Source organism: Epinephelus fuscoguttatus, linkage group LG13, assembly GCF_011397635.1.
Source record: "Epinephelus fuscoguttatus linkage group LG13, E.fuscoguttatus.final_Chr_v1".
Classification (NCBI taxonomy): Eukaryota; Metazoa; Chordata; class Actinopteri; order Perciformes; family Serranidae; genus Epinephelus; species Epinephelus fuscoguttatus.
This window is the reverse complement of record NC_064764.1, coordinates 6,836,206-6,854,473: the sequence shown is the minus strand read 5'-3', so window position 1 is coordinate 6,854,473 and position 18,268 is coordinate 6,836,206. Positions and strand designations below refer to the sequence as shown.

At 40.7% G+C, this 18,268-nt stretch overlaps 1 protein-coding gene across 3 annotated transcripts in view; it reads right to left on the bottom strand.

Annotated features, from left to right (window-relative positions):
* Positions 1-324: 324 nt before the first annotated feature.
* hecw2a (HECT, C2 and WW domain containing E3 ubiquitin protein ligase 2a) overlaps positions 325-18,268 on the bottom strand; it is a 61,546-nt gene continuing 43,602 nt past the window's right edge. For all 3 annotated transcript variants that reach the window (XM_049593423.1, XM_049593424.1, XM_049593425.1), the window contains 10 exons: positions 16,853-16,973; positions 15,763-15,876; positions 15,086-15,238; positions 14,084-14,182; positions 11,129-11,258; positions 10,843-10,989; positions 8,266-8,380; positions 5,260-5,345; positions 4,693-4,805; positions 325-3,795 (listed from right to left, as the gene is read on the bottom strand). In XM_049593423.1, coding sequence (XP_049449380.1) covers positions 3,684-3,795; positions 4,693-4,805; positions 5,260-5,345; positions 8,266-8,380; positions 10,843-10,989; positions 11,129-11,258; positions 14,084-14,182; positions 15,086-15,238; positions 15,763-15,876; positions 16,853-16,973 — 1,190 coding nt within the window. In that variant the 3' untranslated portion in view covers positions 325-3,683. The remainder of the gene's footprint in view (positions 3,796-4,692; positions 4,806-5,259; positions 5,346-8,265; positions 8,381-10,842; positions 10,990-11,128; positions 11,259-14,083; positions 14,183-15,085; positions 15,239-15,762; positions 15,877-16,852; positions 16,974-18,268) is intronic.

Sequence of the window (18,268 nt, the reverse complement as noted above, 5' to 3'; positions counted from 1 at the left end):
TTTACTCAGTACATTGTAAATATGGGTCATTATGCTATAATTTTAAATTACCATGAATATCTTTATTTTCCATCAAGTTAGGTTTTGTTCTGTCAGATATGAGCATTTACATTAATTTGTCCACTGTGCACATTAAAATTTATTATCATCTGGCAAAGTATCTGGAGGGCACTGAAAGCTTCACGCTCACCTCAGCATCTAACATATCATTCAACTTAATATAGCACCATGCAATTACAAATGTATGAAGTATTCATAGGGACAGTTTTGGAATTTAATATTTATTTTCAATATTGTCCTTTAAGATTTATTTTTATTTTGTTGCACTTGCACTTGACATATCTGGCTGGAAAATGTTATAACTTTGGGTTTTAGTTAGGATTATTTAATCAAGGAGAGGTAGTGGTAGCTGATGATGAAGTGCTTCCTAACAGATTAAGTTTTATGATGTACAATAATGATAATACATTTTGTTATTTTACTCATTCAACTGGTACAAAACTCTTTGAAAAAGATAAATCAGGGTCATGTAGCATTAATCAAAATTTGCCATTTGTTCTCTTTTATTACAATCATCGGGGTGAAATGGAGACACACATACAGGAGCTTTGCATAGAGTGGAATTCTGAAAACCGGAGCCATGTCCTGTCAGAAATGTACTAGGAAAGACGAGAGGTGCAACTGTCTTCATCTGGATGTGAAGCAAGTAATTAATCTTACCAGTCTTCTGCAGCAGAAAAGCCTCATTATGGAAAACGTCAAACTGACCAAGTGAATGTATATCCTAATGTGAAATGTGTTGCCCATGCCACAAATCTGCCCCTCAAGCAAACATGAGGTGATGCTCTGTAGGATCTGGCAGAAGCCAGAAGTGGGATGTGTTTGTTAGACAGAAATTGAGAGCAGGCCTAATGGTTGACTTTGCAAGCCCCAAACCTTTGGTACATTCGGTGCAAAATATATATTTATACACACAACAGGACAGACATACATATACATCTATATACAAAGAGACAAACAGGACTGCACACATGGTACACATACATGTGCTCTCACGTTTCACAAAATCAAAACAGCCCTATTGATTCATCACTGTTTCATGAGCAATGAACCATAACCATCAACCTATTACTAAGATAGGCAGACACGCACATGTGAAAGTAACAACATTTTTGAAACATGCTGCCAAGATACTCGCCCTTACACTGTCACAGAGAAAACAAACCCCTGCATTCACACATTGTCCATTCCCAGTGCTAAAACTAAGTGACTAAAGCATTTGTTTCCCACACCTTATTCCCACGAGATTAACACTCCAGGTATGACAGTGCCAGGTAAGCATAAGGCTGCATGCCCCAAATGAGCGCCACAACCAAAGTGACAAAACTTAACCAGCTCCCTCACCCCTTTTTCTGAATGGATAGCAATATCCTCATGCAAAAAAGCTAGTAAGGACAGTGTGTTGCACTATTTCAGCATGCAATATCGAGCTATAACACAACGCCATCTAGGGGTTTCAACCCCGGCACAGCTCACAGAGCTGACCGGGAAGATCCCGCATGCAGTGTTGGACCAGTAGGGGGGGAGGAGGCTGGGATATGAAAGTCTGCCTCCACATTTCACATCACATGTGGGGCTGTCTAGCACTATTCCAGCCCCTGTGGTGTAACTCCAACAGGACTCTGTACAGTAGGTGTAATCTTGCATGCACCCCATAAAAAACGAGAAGGTGTGTGTGTGTGTTTTTGTGTGCATGTAAGAAAGTGTGTGAGTGACAGGGTCCTCAGGGTTTGGGTCGTACACTTGGAGAAATGTTTTATCACATGCTTTTAAGACAAAACTATTGCCTGGCATGGACTTGTATGCTAAAAATTCTAAAGTATAGCATCCCTACAGCCCTAAGGGCTGGTGCTTGTTCCTGACAACATTATCATCACATCTGGTTTGGTCATTCAGAAAGGAGGAAATCACTGGTTCTTTTCTTAGAGGACCCATGATAATGACAAGACATCTTACTGCCCCCTTGTGTTGATATCTGTTTTGTGAATTTAAACCACAATTCCTTAAGTTTCACCATCTTGTTCTGGTCTTTTTTTCTTTCTTTTTTTTTTTTACAAGAAAATAAAATAACATATCCTATTAAATTTCATTTGATGGTCAGGAAAACCCAAGAGGCACTAAAAAGATCCCACCACTGAACCCTGACCAGGTACCCGGGGGACACCAGGCTAGTGTCTTTCAGCTCACAAGGTTGAATCCTGTGCCAAAATCGAGTGAAGTGCGTTCTCATCCCTCAGGCAACCATGTCTCGTTTGATTTCCTTTCCCTCCACTTTGTGTATACTCTCCGGTCTGTGTGAAATCTTCCTCAGGGGGCCGAACAGAGTCGCTTGAGGTTCATACATTCAGTCACTTATTTGGTACATTCATCACTTTCATAGGTGGGAGGGAATTACATCAGTGAGGAGGACCTGGTGTGTAGATCATCTGTCTGTGTGAGAAAGTGCACCTACTGCTCATGATAAATGTGTGGAACTGTTTGACAGAAAGGAGCCCTGCACTTCTATCTGACTGAAGTGTATCAGTAAATGTATCTGTATTGTGGAGTGAGTGCATCTGTTGCACTGTAAGAGAGTGCACCCACAGCATCAAGGCTGTCACACTGTATGCATGTGTTTGTATGTGTTATACTGGATACCTTATTGAGTGTATGCAGAACAGTGCTGCATGTCTCAGATGAGTATTTACCTTTCTTGCCCCTGTAAGAGCTCTGACTGCAGTTTTGAAGGTAACAGTCCTGACAAGAACCTGCCGTCAGCATCACAACGAGTCAATGTCCATTAGTGTCACTGATGATTTGTGAGTCACTGTCCACCTTATTCAGGAATCAAGAATGTGAAAACAAGTGTAATTTGAATCTTAGAACAACTGGTTCTATGCAATTTGTGTATCTGTTTGTTTGTGTATTTGTGCACACTAGTGTTCCCCCTGCTCTCTAACAGACAGGAGGACCAGCCAACATCCATTTCTAAGCCTAAAATGTCACATCTTTCCATGCTGATAAAAAATCTTGGGGGGAAACACTGGTTTGCACCATCAATAAAAACAAAGTGTTCCATGTTTGTGTGTGTCTTGTGCAAAGGTGATAAGTGTGTGTGTGTATTATAGTTCATAACGTTGCAGCCCCAGTGCAGAAAGGACACAGTTTAGAGGTCCAGAGAGGGAGAAGGGAGCTTAGTGGTTTCTGAGCAGCTGTCTCTGAGGTGCAGGTTGGAGGAAGAGGAGTAGGAGGAGGGGAGGTGCTAGAAATCCGGTAAAGAAGGCCATCAACTGAAGAGATAAAGCACACATGTGGCTCAAAGAACAAATGTTACCATGAAAACTGAAAAAGAAATTGTACTATTCAGTTTTTTAAACCGTTCTCCGATTCTCGGCCTTTCTTCCAGAAGGTGTTCACTTGATTGACTTCTGTTAAATATATGAGAGAAAGGCAGAGAATCGGAACGAAGCGTGTGTGCTGGGTGAAGAGAAGCCAGTTGGAAAAAAACAGGATAGTTGTCCACTGGGAGGGTTAGTTGCCATTTGAGGATATTAGTTTTAGTTTCCATGTGTCTCCAAAGTGAGAAGGGTGGATTTCCAGGTGATTCTCTCCCAAGTTAAACCCGGGCGTGAGCTGATATGAGGTTACTCCAAGCCAAACGTGCTCGTTTCCTCTACAGCAGTGACCAGCTTCTCATAGAGCATGGAGAAGGAGGGGTAGGGTGGGAGGTCCAGGCGATTAAAGCAAGTGTGAGCCCTGTGGAGACAAACACACACACACACACACACACACACAAACAAAACATTATCAGATAGATGTATAAGGGGGTGATGTCAGGTCTAATTTGCTTTGCTTTTTTGATTTGAATGTAAATGAATTTACTTTTATTTGAGTAGGTTTATCAAATGGTGATTTCACTTTTCCTAGAGGCATTGATCATGGTAGTAACTGTACTTTTACTCAGTGGTGGATGAAGTACCTGAAAGCCACACTTGAGTCAAAGTACAGATATCTTACCAGAAAATAACTTTGGTAGAAGTTTAAATCGCATATTAGTATATTACTTGAGTAAAAGTCTTAAAGTATCAGATATTATCTGTGACATGTACTGTACTAAATGTTGTTAATTTAAAAAAAAAGCTAGTGCCACCTTAAAATTGCAGCCCACATTACACTTGAAGAAAAAAGAGGTCATTGTCACAACTTAAAGAATTTAACAAAATAAATTCAGTTTTTATTTTCCTCCTATTTCTGCATTTGTCCGTCCCTTTCTTCCTCCCTTCCTTCCCTATTTTGTTGTAATGAAGATGCTTAGGGGAAACGTATCTAAATAAAAGTATACATTTTATTAGTAAATATAGTGGAATAAAAGTGAAAGAAATTGACAGAAATATAAAATATCAAGTAAAGATACTCCAAGAAAATACTTAAGTACTGGAACGAAGCATTATTGCTTAGTTACATTACACTACTGCTTATACTTGAGTATACATTTTCAGTGCTCTACCCACCACTGATCTTGTGTAATAATCAATATCTAATTTAGCAAGGGGAGACAGTTACAAAAAATTAAAGTTAATTAAAAAAAAAAAAAAAAAAGTTAATCCCTTTTGTGCATTTAAAGCTACACAGTCATCCCTTTAGACATCCTACCTGGGTAAGGAGGTGATTTTCCCCCACTTCTCAACACAGAATCTGCGGGGTCCATTACTGCCCCGAAGAGAGGCAAATCCCTCATAAGGAATACTGGAGGTGCCTGTCACAAACTGGAAAGAAGAAGGCCACACAAGTCACACAAAGTATAAAAGCAGCACCCTGAAACATTGTTAATATTCATGACTTCCCACACTTTGCTCCCATGATCTTTACAGTCAAGGTATGACAGTGCTAGGTAAGCACAAGGCCACATGCCTACACCAAAGCTCCCTCACCCTTTCTCAGTTGCATATATTCAATATGAATTTAAACAAGTAATCTGAGAATATTTCAATAGTGAAAACAGAAAATTATATGCAAATTGTATAATCTAGTAATATATAGGAGAGATTAAAATGACATTCCTCTCCAGCCTCAAGCACATTAGCAAGCTAAAAGGTAAATCACCGCCATACACTGGTGTGTATCTGTGCTTTGTCATAAACACGACTCTGCAGCACCTGCAGGGCACCCAGCCTCCACATGGGGGCAGCCTGTGTGCATGCGGTCACCAATGTGCAATACCTGCAGCAGTCTCAGCCTCTGCTCATTGTTGAACCTCTCCACAGCTGCCCAGAACCAGCGAATCACTATGTGGTTGTCATGGTAACCTGGAGGGGGATAGATGATGATGGTGCATGAGTCAGATGAATAACAAATAAGGCCTCTGTCCCCTGTTCCTCACCCCCTTGCTCCTTCCATCTCACTATTTCTCCTCTGTGATTTTTGAATGGGCTCTGCTGTTTAATGTTTAATGGCAGAGCTGTTTTGTCCATCTCAGTCGATTCGTCTATTAAAAGAGCCTCACACTGAGTCATGGCCGACTGTCGGTTTGAGTTCTCTTGTCTCCCTGCTGCTGGCGGCTTTTCAACTGTATTGGCCAGACCCTTAAAAAGCCTTTTAATGTGATCTCTCATAAATGGTTTGGACACTGGTGCTTGCATACTTGTACAGTACACAATATGCATTACAATAATTAAATAGCAACAACTCCCCAAAGTTTCAAGTGCTCATTATACAGTACATTACAGTAAAACCTGATACAGATGTTAAATAGCTAATGAAATTGTTTCTCAAACTAACGAATCACTATTTATCATACCACAAGTAGTTAAAAATGATAACAGCAATAATTACAGAGTGTAATACATAATGTTACCTTTTTGGATCAATTAATAGAAAATAGATTTGAATTGACTGATTTCAATTTTAAAATCCAGGTAAAGGTTGAACCCTTCCTGATATTTAAATTAAAAATATAACTATAACTATTTGATAATCTTTCCCCGATCAGACAATAAAAATCCAAATACATTTAGGACTATATGCTGCAGATATGCTGTAGTAAGTTACCCCTCATGTCCATTCGATGGGTGCAGCTACATTGTGTCCTGGCACAGCCACAACATGATGCCTCTGTCGCAGTTTAAATTAAGAAGCATTTCAGAAGGGGTCCACCTGTTCTTCAGCTGCCACATTTCTTATATTGTTTAGAGTTGTTTTAGTGACTTTTCTGTTGTTTTGAAAGCATACTGAATAAACAGTAGCTAATTTTTGATTATTTTGGTAACAGATCCTTTGGGGCTGTCTTTGCTCTGACTACTGTCAACAGCACACTTTCATTTTTTAGCTGTATTTCCTAAATAAATATGTTAGCTTAAAGGGACATTGTGTAGCATTTTCAGTTGTTTATTAGCAAAAATCAATGTCTGCATTCATAAATATGTCACTATTGGTGTATTATTACCTCCACCAATAATCTGACTTATTCTCGTAAAAGGAGAATTTCAGATTTGTTTGTACATTGTGCAGGTAAGTTGTCTAGGGGGTTCCATAATGTTTCACCATCTTGAAAATACATCCGCCAGCAAGGGACATACAGCCCCGCATTCGGCATTTTCGTTGAGAGCCAGGCCAGCGTTGCATGACTGAGAAGCTGAAGGAGAGGAGCAAGAAGCGCTTTGCTACTACCCCAGCACTACTGCAGCATAACAAAGTCCCACTCTTTGAGCATAACGCAGGATCATGCATATGCAGCATCACGGGAAACGGAATCCTTGTCGCCAAGAAAGTGCAAAAGGGAATCAAAAAGGCAACGTGACCAGCGAATTCATAAAACAAGGGTCAACATCGGAGTAGCCTTTCCCAGGTGGAAAGAGCTGCTGAAGGAAAAAGATAATGCAATCACAGCTAACAACGCTAACAATTTTTCAACAGTTAGCTGTTAGCGGCACAGTGATGCGAGAAGAGGGATGAGGTGTGTGAGGTTGAGCCACTTGTCAAAAGACAAGACGTGATTGGTTTGTTTCAATTTACACCCGCCCTAACAGTCCTACACTGTAAACACAACCAGCATGGTGGTTAGGGAAAACCCTTGCATTCTTTCTTCTGAATCACAGGAAACACGACAAAGTTGTTTTGCAGGGTATCCTGATGGCCAGCCTTTAAAGGTCCAGACACACCAAACTGACAGTCAGCCACTAGTCAATGTTGGGCAGTGAGCTTCTGTCACCATAGTTTTTGCAGTGTGTCCTGCATCCTTGGCTCTTGTCAGCCTTTGTTGGCTTTCTTTGGGCCGATTCAGCATGTTGAATCGGCATCGGATACAGCAGAGCCCATCAGTGATTGAAATCACACTGACTGGATGTTAAGCTCAGTGCACAAGAAGAGAAACAAAGTGAGGAAAGCAATGAAATGACTATAGTCAAGAGGGAGTGAGATCAAAACAAACCTGTTATATTAGGTAAGAATATTCTTTTTAGCTAGTGAGCTCTTTAGCAGAAAAGGCTTGTAATTGTTTGTGTTACTGTTTGCTTGCACACAGTAAATATGCTTTGTTCTTTCAACATCAGATTGTGTTTCTAATGTGCTAGCTGGCTAACTAGCATCATGGCAGTCTTCCAGTTTACCTTTTCGAATAACAAATACAGAGTCTTTGCAGTGTGTTCTTGCACAACTTTTTGGCACTGCAATGTGAGGCGACATGATAGTCGGCTTGTGTCACCACTAGTTCTTTGATGTCAGTTTGGTGTGTCTAGGCCTTAATAAGATCTTATGAGGTCTAAAGTGCTCTTCCATCCAGTGGACATTGGCAAATTGCCTCGAATTGCAGTGGATCACAGTCACAATGGACTCAGCATGTATGGAAATTGGGGGTTTAAGTTTTATAAGCCGATGTGAAATTGGTTACTTCCAATCTCATTTCATTTTTTCCTACACCTCCCTATCAGGATCAGATTTCTGGGTTTCATCCCTCTACTGGCTAAGAAAAAGTAAATGACAAATACTTGAACCCACCTCTGTACAGAGGCGCTCTAACATAAGGCACCTACTAATCCCCCACCGCTCAAACCATAGGGTTAGTGGTTGCATGCTTGTAGCTCCAAGTTGTAGATAAATATGTCATTTGAAAATGAGCCAGTGTATGCATTCGACCTTTCTAGTTTTCTGACATTGCTGTGAGTGTGCCATTAACACTTTCATCTACACCTCTGCTCTGTTGCCTCACCGCTGCCGCCCAGCTTTACATACCTCCTCTGTACTCTGTGTTGTTTCTCCAGTCTGCCAGGTCGATCTCTGCAGTGCCTGCAATCACCAGCTCCAGCTCCCTCGCATCAAACACTGACACCAGTCGCACATCCACCACCTAAAACACACACACACACAGACACACACACACACACACACACACACACACACACACACACACGGATCAGCACATGGTATAACATATGGTAAAACCTGATCATTTATTACAGTCTTGCCACATACATCATTGTTTGAGGAATTTCAGAGCATTGAGAAAAGGCAGTTTCAATAGATCCTTAATGTTGAGATACACAGTGGCACAGATGGCAGTAGAATAAACACTACTGGGAAAAGTTTCCACCAGTTCGTTCACTGCAAATGTTGGATTTGATTTGTTTAGCAAAGCGAGGCCTGTAAACTAATATTGACACACATGCAGCCCACAAAGACCCGGTAATTTGTCATCCTGCCAGGGGGTTTAGCAGGGGTTGGGTTTGTACCAGTTATGAAAACACATGAGAAAAAGCAGAATTTGAGCACCAGTCCAAATTACAGTCCACTCTTAGTTCACTTAGTCAAGCTGAGCTTCCACAGCGTGTTGGATTGTGAGCTATCAAATATCAACATTCATCTTCTTACAGTTCTAAACTAACCATCATTTCTCAAAGTTTGAACTGTCTGTCCTCTCTTAGGAATGTGCCCTTGGATTCACATCCAAACTACGCAGTGCACAAAATCTAAACATTGTCTCTGTTATATAAGTAACCATGTGTACAATCTGGAGTTACAACAGGCATGGAACAAGTATGAAGAGTAACCTATTATATCTGTTTATATCAAATTAATTTCCATGGTGGTAGGTTTGCTGTGTTTCCATGATGATAGGTATGCTACATGTTTATAGTGATAGGTATGCTGCATTTCCATGGTGATAGGTATGCTACATTTCTACAGTGATAGGTACGCTACATGTCTACAGTGATACGCATGCTACATTTTTTATAGTAATAGGTATGCTACATTTCCATGGTGATAGGTATGCTACCTTTCTGGAGTTATAGGTATGCTACATTTCCATGATGATAGGTATGCTACACTTCTACAGTGAAAGGTATGCTATATTTCCATGGTGATGGGTATGCTACATGTCTACAGTGACAGGTATGCTACATTTCCATGGTGATAGGTATGCTACATTTCTATGGTGATAGGTATGCTACATTTCTATGGTGAAAGGGATGTTATTCTTCCATTGTGATAGGTATGCTACATGTCTATAGTGATAGGTATGCTACATTTCCATGGTGATAGGTATGCCACATTTCTATGGTGATAGGTATGCTACATTTCTATGGTGAAAGGGATGTTATTCTTCCATTGTGATAGGTATGCTACATGTCTATAGTGATAGGTATGCTACATTTCCATGGTGATAGGTATGCTACATTTCTATGGTGAAAGGGATGTTACTCTTCCATTGTGATAGGTATGCTACATGTCTACAATGAAAGGTATGCTACATTTCCATGGTGATAGGTATGCTACATTTCTGCAATTATAGGTATGCTGTATTTCCATGGTGATAGGTATGCTACACGTCAATAGTGATAGGTATGCTACATGTCTACAGTGAAAGGCATGCTACATTTCCATGGTGATAGGTATGCTACATTTCTGCAATTATAGGTATGCTGTATTTCCATGGTGATAGGTATGCTACACGTCAATAGTGATAGGTATGCTACATGTCTACAGTGAAAGGCATGCTACATTTCCATGGTGATAGGTATGCTACCTTTCTGCAGTTATAGGTATGCTGCATTTCCATGATGATTGGTATGCTACACTTCTACAGTGAAAGGTATGCTACATTTCCATGGTGATGGGTATGCTACATGTCTATAGTGATAGGTATGCTACATTTCCATGGTGAAAGGGATGCTACACTTCCACTGTGATAGGTATGCTACATTTCTGCAATTATAGGTATGCTACATTTCCATGGTGATAGGTATTTTACATGAGCTATCTGCTCACTGTTTAAATTGCTCCTGAAACCTCTCAGCCTCCACATGTGCATCAGCATTAGGTGTGCAAAGTCATCTAGAGGGCCGGATTGGACCCTTTGATGGGCCAGTTCTGGCCCCTGATCTAGAGCAAACATGTCTGATGGAGAGCTAGTATGTCAGGAAGTAGTTAAGTGAAATGTACTGATGCTTTGTCATTTTAGCTGCATCTTTTAACTTGATTAAAACTATTTTTAGCATTTGTAGTTTTTGATTGTATTGTTACATCAGTTACTTGCTCAACACATCGTCATCCAACAGTGAAAATGTCAGATGTCAGTAGGAGGGTGGGTGGAAGAATGCTCTGAGTTCTTGAGTTTATACTGCTCCAAAAAAAAAAAATCCTTAGCACCTGATGCAATGACGTAACCACACTGAGTCACTGGTATTGATCAAAATCCCTGTCATAGAGTATATTATAGCTTCTATGAGCTATAAAGAAGAAAGACTTACTGATTGCCATTTCATTAGAAAGCCTCATTAATATCTATAACACTGATATTAAGTGCTGTACCTCATAAAAGCCTCGGACCAGGCTCTCCGTCTGCTGGGCCACTCCTCGCTCTATACGCCACTTGACCATACGCTCAATGTACTCCTTTTTGTTCTTCTCTGACACAGGGATACCAGCCCCGCCTGGCTTCAGCTCTCTCTCTGTAATCTGCAGAATCACATGCAGACGTGGACACTTCAAAGTTACACACTGATGTATTTTTACCAGGCTGCAGTCACAAATTTAACAAATGCAGGAAGTATACACACACACACACACACACACACACACACACACACACACACACCTGTCCAAAGACCTCCTCATTGACAGTGAAGGTGAGGTCCAGCATGTCTTCAATGTCATTGTCTTTCATCCACTGCAGGCTTTGGTGGAACTCCTCATCCAGGAACTCCAGGTCACTGAGGTCACATGGGCTGCATGATGGCAGGCAGAGGTTACACAGAGCTAACAGAGAGGTCAATAAGGTATTGATGCATTGTCCTACCCATAAACTATGGCTGATTGTAAGAAGGGAGGTTAAAGGTTAATTACTTGATGTACAACAGCATAAGACAGCTTTCCCCAAAGGTAGTAAAATGTACACACAGCATGGCGCATGGCAGGAAAATATGTTTGCTCAAATTTATTATGTATCAGGATAAACCCCTCGAGATGTACCAGCTCAGTTATGAGGGATGTGAGATGCTTACCAAGACCCAAAGGTAATAAATAAAAGTAGAGGGCAAAACAAACCTACAGGATTTTTATACTAATACATGTTATATAAAGGTAACACTCTGAGCATCTTGGTCTTGACTTTTACCTTTAACTTCCCAAACACTCTTCTAAATGTACTTTGTAACCCCCTGAATTTTTGGTTTTCATTGCATTAATTCATAGGCTTATTGCATCGTCAGTGTCACCACGTTTTAGCTTGGCATGCCATACAGTATATTGATACCTTCAGAATAATAATAACCAACTGGCATGCTGGTGGTACTTGGATGTTTTTGTTGTTTTTTGTTTTTATTAAGATATGTATATACATACAGTACGGGCCAAAAGTTTGGACACACCTTCTCATTCAATGCGTTTTCTTTATTTTCATGACTATTTACATTGTAGATTCTCACTGAAGGCATCAAAACTATGAATGAACACATGTGGAGTTATGTACTTAACAAAAAAAGGTGAAATAACTGAAAACATGTTTTATATTCTAGTTTCTTCAAAATAGCCACCCTTTGCTCTGATTACTGCTTTGCACACTCTTGGCATTCTCTCCATGAGCTTCAAGAGGTAGTCACCTGAAATGGTTTTCCAACAGTCTTGAAGGAGTTCCCAGAGGTGTTTAGCACTTGTTGGCCCCTTTGCCTTCACTCTGCGGTCCAGCTCACCCCAAACCATCTCCATTGGGTTCAGGTCCGGTGACTGTGGAGGCCAGGTCATCTGCCGCAGCACTCCATCACTCTCCTTCTTGGTCAAATAGCCCTTACACAGCCTGGAGGTGTGTTTGGGGTCATTGTCCTGTTGAAAAATAAATGATCCTCCAACTAAACGCAAACCGGATGGGATGGCATGTCGCTGCAGGATGCTGTGGTAGCCATGCTGGTTCAGTGTGCCTTCAATTTTGAATAAATCCCCAACAGTGTCACCAGCAAAACACCCCCACACCATCACACCTCCTCCTCCATGCTTCACAGTGGGAACCAGGCATGTGGAATCCATCCGCTCACCTTTTCTGCGTCTCACAAAGACACGGCGGTTGGAACCAAAGATCTCAAATTTGGACTCATCAGACCAAAGCACAGATTTCCACTGGTCTAATGTCCATTCCTTGTGTTTCTTGGCCCAAACAAATCTCTTCTGCTTGTTGCCTCTCCTTAGCAGTGGTTTCCTAGCAGCTATTTGACCATGAAGGCCTGATTCGCGCAGTCTCCTCTTAACAGTTGTTCTAGAGATGGGTCTGCTGCTAGAACTCTGTGTGGCATTCATCTGGTCTCTGATCTGAGCTGCTCTTAACTTGCGATTTCTGAGGCTGGTGACTTGGATGAACTTATCCTCAGAGGCAGAGGTGACTCTTGGTCTTCCTTTCCTGGGTCGGTCCTCATGTGTGCCAGTTTCCTTGTAGCGCTTGATGGTTTTTGCGACTCCACTTGGGGACACATTTAAAGTTTTTGCAATTTTCCGGACTGACTGACCTTCATTTCTTAAAGTAATGATGGCCACTCGTTTTTCTTTAGTTAGCTGATTGGTTCTTGCCATAATATGAATTTTAACAGTTGTCCAATAGGGCTGTCGGCTGTGTATTAACCTGACTTCTGCACAACACAACTGATGGTCCCAACCCTATTGATAAAGCAAGAAATTCCACTAATTAACCCTGATAAGGCACACCTGTGAAGTGGAAACCATTTCAGGTGACTACCTCTTGAAGCTCATGGAGAGAATGCCAAGAGTGTGCAAAGCAGTAATCAGAGCAAAGGGTGGCTATTTTGAAGAAACTAGAATATAAAACATGTTTTCAGTTATTTCACCTGTTTTTGTTAAGTACATAACTCCACATGTGTTCATTCATAGTTTTGATGCCTTCAGTGAGAATCTACAATGTAAATAGTCATGAAAATAAAGAAAACGCATTGAATGAGAAGGTGTGTCCAAACTTTTGGCCTGTACTGTATATATATATATATATATATATAAAAATCTATATCTATATACATATATTCCATGTTTACTGTTGGATGATGATAAGTCACACAAGTCACACGGTCACATTATTATATGATAAATAAAATTTAAATATTGCACCATTACAGCAATTGAAAAAATTCAAGATATCTCATACATAACTTTCTGCACATTTCCCCATAATGCATGAAATACCATTAGAGACTACTGTATGTAATTTGCATTAGAATTTAAAACACATTTTTCATTCATTTGATAAAAGCTTGTCTGTAGCACAATGTTGCTGCCAAAAAAGGATCCATGTTGCTGAAGAGGTGAAGAACCCTTATAATGACATAAACATCTGTCCTTAGTGCAGACATTTGGCAGGGTTTGAGGTTGTTTGGACAAAGCTATTAATAAGGATGCTGTTCCCACTGCCAGCTGCTGGCTGAGAGGATCTGACTGAAACACTTAGATTCTCAGCACGGTCTTACAGCGTTAGTGAAGGGAATCTGATTTGAAATGCTGGTGCCCTGCAGGCTGGTGTGAAATGGGAAGTCAGAGGGAAGCAGGCTGAGGGACTTACATGCGAAGAAGCCCCTTGTAGAAGGGTCGAGTAAAGAAGGCATCCAGCAGATACTGATGGACGAGGGCCAGGCCTAGGATACGCCCACTGAAGCGAAACCTAGACACAATAGAAGAAAAAACATGTAAATACAAGCATCAGCATCAGAACTGGAATGAACAGTTTTTTCAAACGATTTTTCACAAGTGTTTGGTGTAGCCTGCTCTGAATACCAGATGGAGCGGGTTTACGCTTTCAGATGTTGACAGAAAGATCTTAACATAGCAGATTGGTTTTAAATCTTCTTTCTGCTGATGTATAAACACTGTGGAAGTCAGTGTTTCATGTAGTATTTAACGGGCTTAAGAGAAATTTGAAGTTCATTTTTCAACTGAGAATGCAGCAGATGGTGACATTGTTTACAACAATAAATAAAACCCCTCAAGATTTACTGTGATCGCAATGCATTGAGTCAGAACAGTGCTGAAGTCTATCGTACAGAGACCAACTGAACCAGGAGGGAACATGTTTCTCTACCCTTTCTGTCTTGAGAACTTTTCTAACGTCAGACAGATTGTCTCGACAAGCACAAAAGTATTGACTTGACATTCTTCAAGTTGATAAGTGATAAGCCACGAGGCTTGTCCAGCGTGACAAACAAACCCCTGAGGACTTATGTTGCTACATCTGCAATTTTCTTCATCCAGCCTATCATATTATGATAGTCCTGTCGAGTTGTCTGCCCTTCCATCCATCATGTGATGATCCATCAATCCATCCATCCATCCATTTGTCTATCCAATCACTGTCACCGAGGCAAAATTGGCTGGTGAGCCACAAATTGCTGATCCAAATTTCCACACAGCACCCCGCAAATGACTTCTATTTTGGGAGCAGCACACAGCAGTCAGAGCAGACAAGAACACTTTACAGTCAGCACAGCAGCACACTACCTCCCACAAACATACATTAGACAGACAGATTGATAGATACTGTATATACATATACATATTGAAACCTCACCATTCATGGTGGTTGTCTACAAAGGCAGACATGGGGCTGATCTGGACAGTGTACGTGTCATTGGCCGAGTATTCAAACAGGCCGTAGTACGGGTTAAACAGTTCTCTGGACACCAGGAAGAAAAACTCTCTGGAGGGTCCGCTGTAGTCCAGCCTGCAATCATGACACATTAAAATAAATACCTGTATGTTTTTGTCTATATATGTTGTCTTGTTCTGCAAATACTGGTGTCAACAAAACTCTGAGTGAAATCTAGAGAAGTGGTTATTTCAGCAAAGATAAACCCCCACAATCATTGGCCCTTGTGCATTTTCAACAAGAAAAGGATACAATAATTAACAGATATTACAAGAACTGGTAAGAAAGCATGTATTATCAACAGTCATTCAGAAACACAGTGTAGATGCTGCCAGTCATCTCTGTAATGAGCTTCTGTTTACAGTCAATGTTAAAATATTTCATGCAGTTCCTTTCCCACCCACTCGCTCCAGCTGCTCATTCACCAGACGACTGTGGATTTACTGGGATGTTATCAGATGTGTGTGTAATTGTACATGTTGAAACTAAGAATAAATGCTCATCAAAACACCCCTGGATCAATTACAGTTAACAAATACTCTCACTTAACACTCGCACTGATAAGGAAATGAATTGGGAATGAAACGTGTCTCTCTCACCCGTCCTCTCCCACAAAGCTGACGTAAAGTTTACTCCGCTGTAGGTCTTTCCGGGAGTAACACATGATTTGGTTAAAGGCGTCCTCCAGGAGGTGGTCCCTGCGTATGATGAGCCTGGGAGCACACACAAACAAACACACACACAGATCCCGCAGTATTAGACTTGACATGAACAATGGTGTTCATGTTAATATTTCACTTTGTATCAACACAATGTTCATAATTGATTAAATACATATTTTATTCTTAAGACTCCTACTATAAGGCCAAAGAGGGTATGTCACTGACTAGTAGTCTCGCATATCAAGACCTATCTCCACACTTCATTTTAGTGCTGTGCCAGCACTGGAGAAAAGTCTGTCTGAATCCATCATAATTGCACACTAAGGAAAATCGTTGTTTGTATTTCTTTAGAGCAACCCCAATCGTCTTATGCAGCACTAAGCCCAGGATGCATCAATGGTGCCCTTGCAAAATAGTGTTGAGAGATAGTGGGAGGGGAAGAGAGTTCCATCTGAAAAAAGCCATTAATGGCAGACTGATACCCACATTCTACATGAGTAAGACTAGTTATTGGCCACAACCCCATAATACAGCCAAACTAAATATGCCTTAGTCCATCTAACAATAGTTTCCCAATTAGCCCTTGCTTAGTCTCTATATACAGACTCTACATTCAGTGAATGTACAGTCTGTAGGCAAACCCCGGAGATCTTGCAGAAGAAGAGCGAAAGAGCCCTGGTTTCTGGTTGTAGGCTGTTTGTAGTCCGTGTGATATTGATCAATCACGTTTGAGCTGGCTGCAGTTGTTGCCAGGTTAAACGGTCTATGCGGTGAACTAACGAGGCGGAACATAATTGCCGTCCTCCACCCAAATCAAACCGGAATGCCAAAAAATCAGGGGTCTGCCCCCAGAGGCTGTATCGCTGTCTGCTGGAAGTCAGGCGCTGAATATAGCCGATGGGTTCCGAGAATGGCCCTTGCTAAGTCCCACCCTTACCTTTTCACTATTTTCATACAGTTATACAAATCAGTACTAAATTAGACAATCCATATACAAATCCTCTTGAACTGTAGGGTGTACACCTACTTGACTTTTCCTGGTCCCTGTCCATAACCCTTGGTTTCCAGCTTTCGATAGAAGTTCCTCAGTTTAGCTTCAAAATCTCTCTTATATGGAGCTGGAGCACGCGCATTAGCTCGCTGGGTGCCTGAGATATAAATGACAGAGAGAAATAAGGGAGAAAAAGACAGAGAAAATGGACGATGTAAGTCAGGCATCAGGCACAACAACAACAGACTTATAAATAGACAAAGAGATGGGTAAAAAGTGGGAAACAGATACAGGGAGACTGAGATCAAATGAAATTTAAATGATCCAAAGCGGAAATTGGTTTTAGCCTGCATGGGGGAGGAGGAGGAATCGAAATCTGGGAATCGGAAGTGCTGTATGCAGGTTAATCCTGGATTGTTATTTTGTATCAGGCTGTTGTAGCTGACATTAATTTGAGAGATGCACAATACACACAGACGCACCTCCTCAACTGTCTGTGTTTTTGTTGAACAGTTAAAGATTAGAGGCAGGCTCAGTGTGGAGAGGTGTGGAGATTGTACAGAAAGACACACACTTGTAGATAAACACTGACATCAGCTGGAGAGAGGAAGTGTGAGTTTGGGTATGTGTCAACTACTTACACACACATTGACGCCACTTTATTGATTTTAATTATGTTGAAAAAATATATGGCTACACATATTTTATGTAAGGCCAACTTGTTGAGGGTTATTTTAGTAATTCAATAGATGGTCATTCAACACTGAGTTGTAAATATTGTAATATCTGTTGTATATTCGATCATTGATTCATCAGTTAGTTTGCTTTATTCCTTCTTTCATGTATTACAATCATAAATTACATTTAATTTACTTGATAGTACTAGGGAGATAATTTTGGTGCTCTCTATACTCAACTCAAGATGTGACATTTGTAAAATGTTTTGTACAAAGACTGTATTTAAGGATACATATACAGTCTATGATTTTGTAAATAAAGTTTCAGATTTGTGATTATATGTGTTCTATTTTCAGATACATTTTCAGCCATACCAGCCATAATTATCATAACATCAAACACAAGTTTAACACTACAATTTGTAACTAGAATTACTGCTTCACATCTATATGCCTCCACAAACCAGTCAAGTTGCAATTACAGTTTACATCAATGTCTGTGACAACGTGGATGCTTCACGTGCATCTTCCTTGCCGGTAGGACAGAAGATCTATACAATGAGCTCAGTTTCACCATGGGTACCCAAGATTAGTGTCACCAATTCAGTATCTGACCAAATGTCTCCCCCTCTGTTCTTGAGATATGATGTTAAGTAATGGCCAGAAATGTGCTTTTAAAACACTGTACAGGAACGGTTGGAAACCAAAAAGGCTTATAGGCCTTTTCATAATATTATAATGTCACAGTGAAGTTGACCTTTGACCTTTTGATATA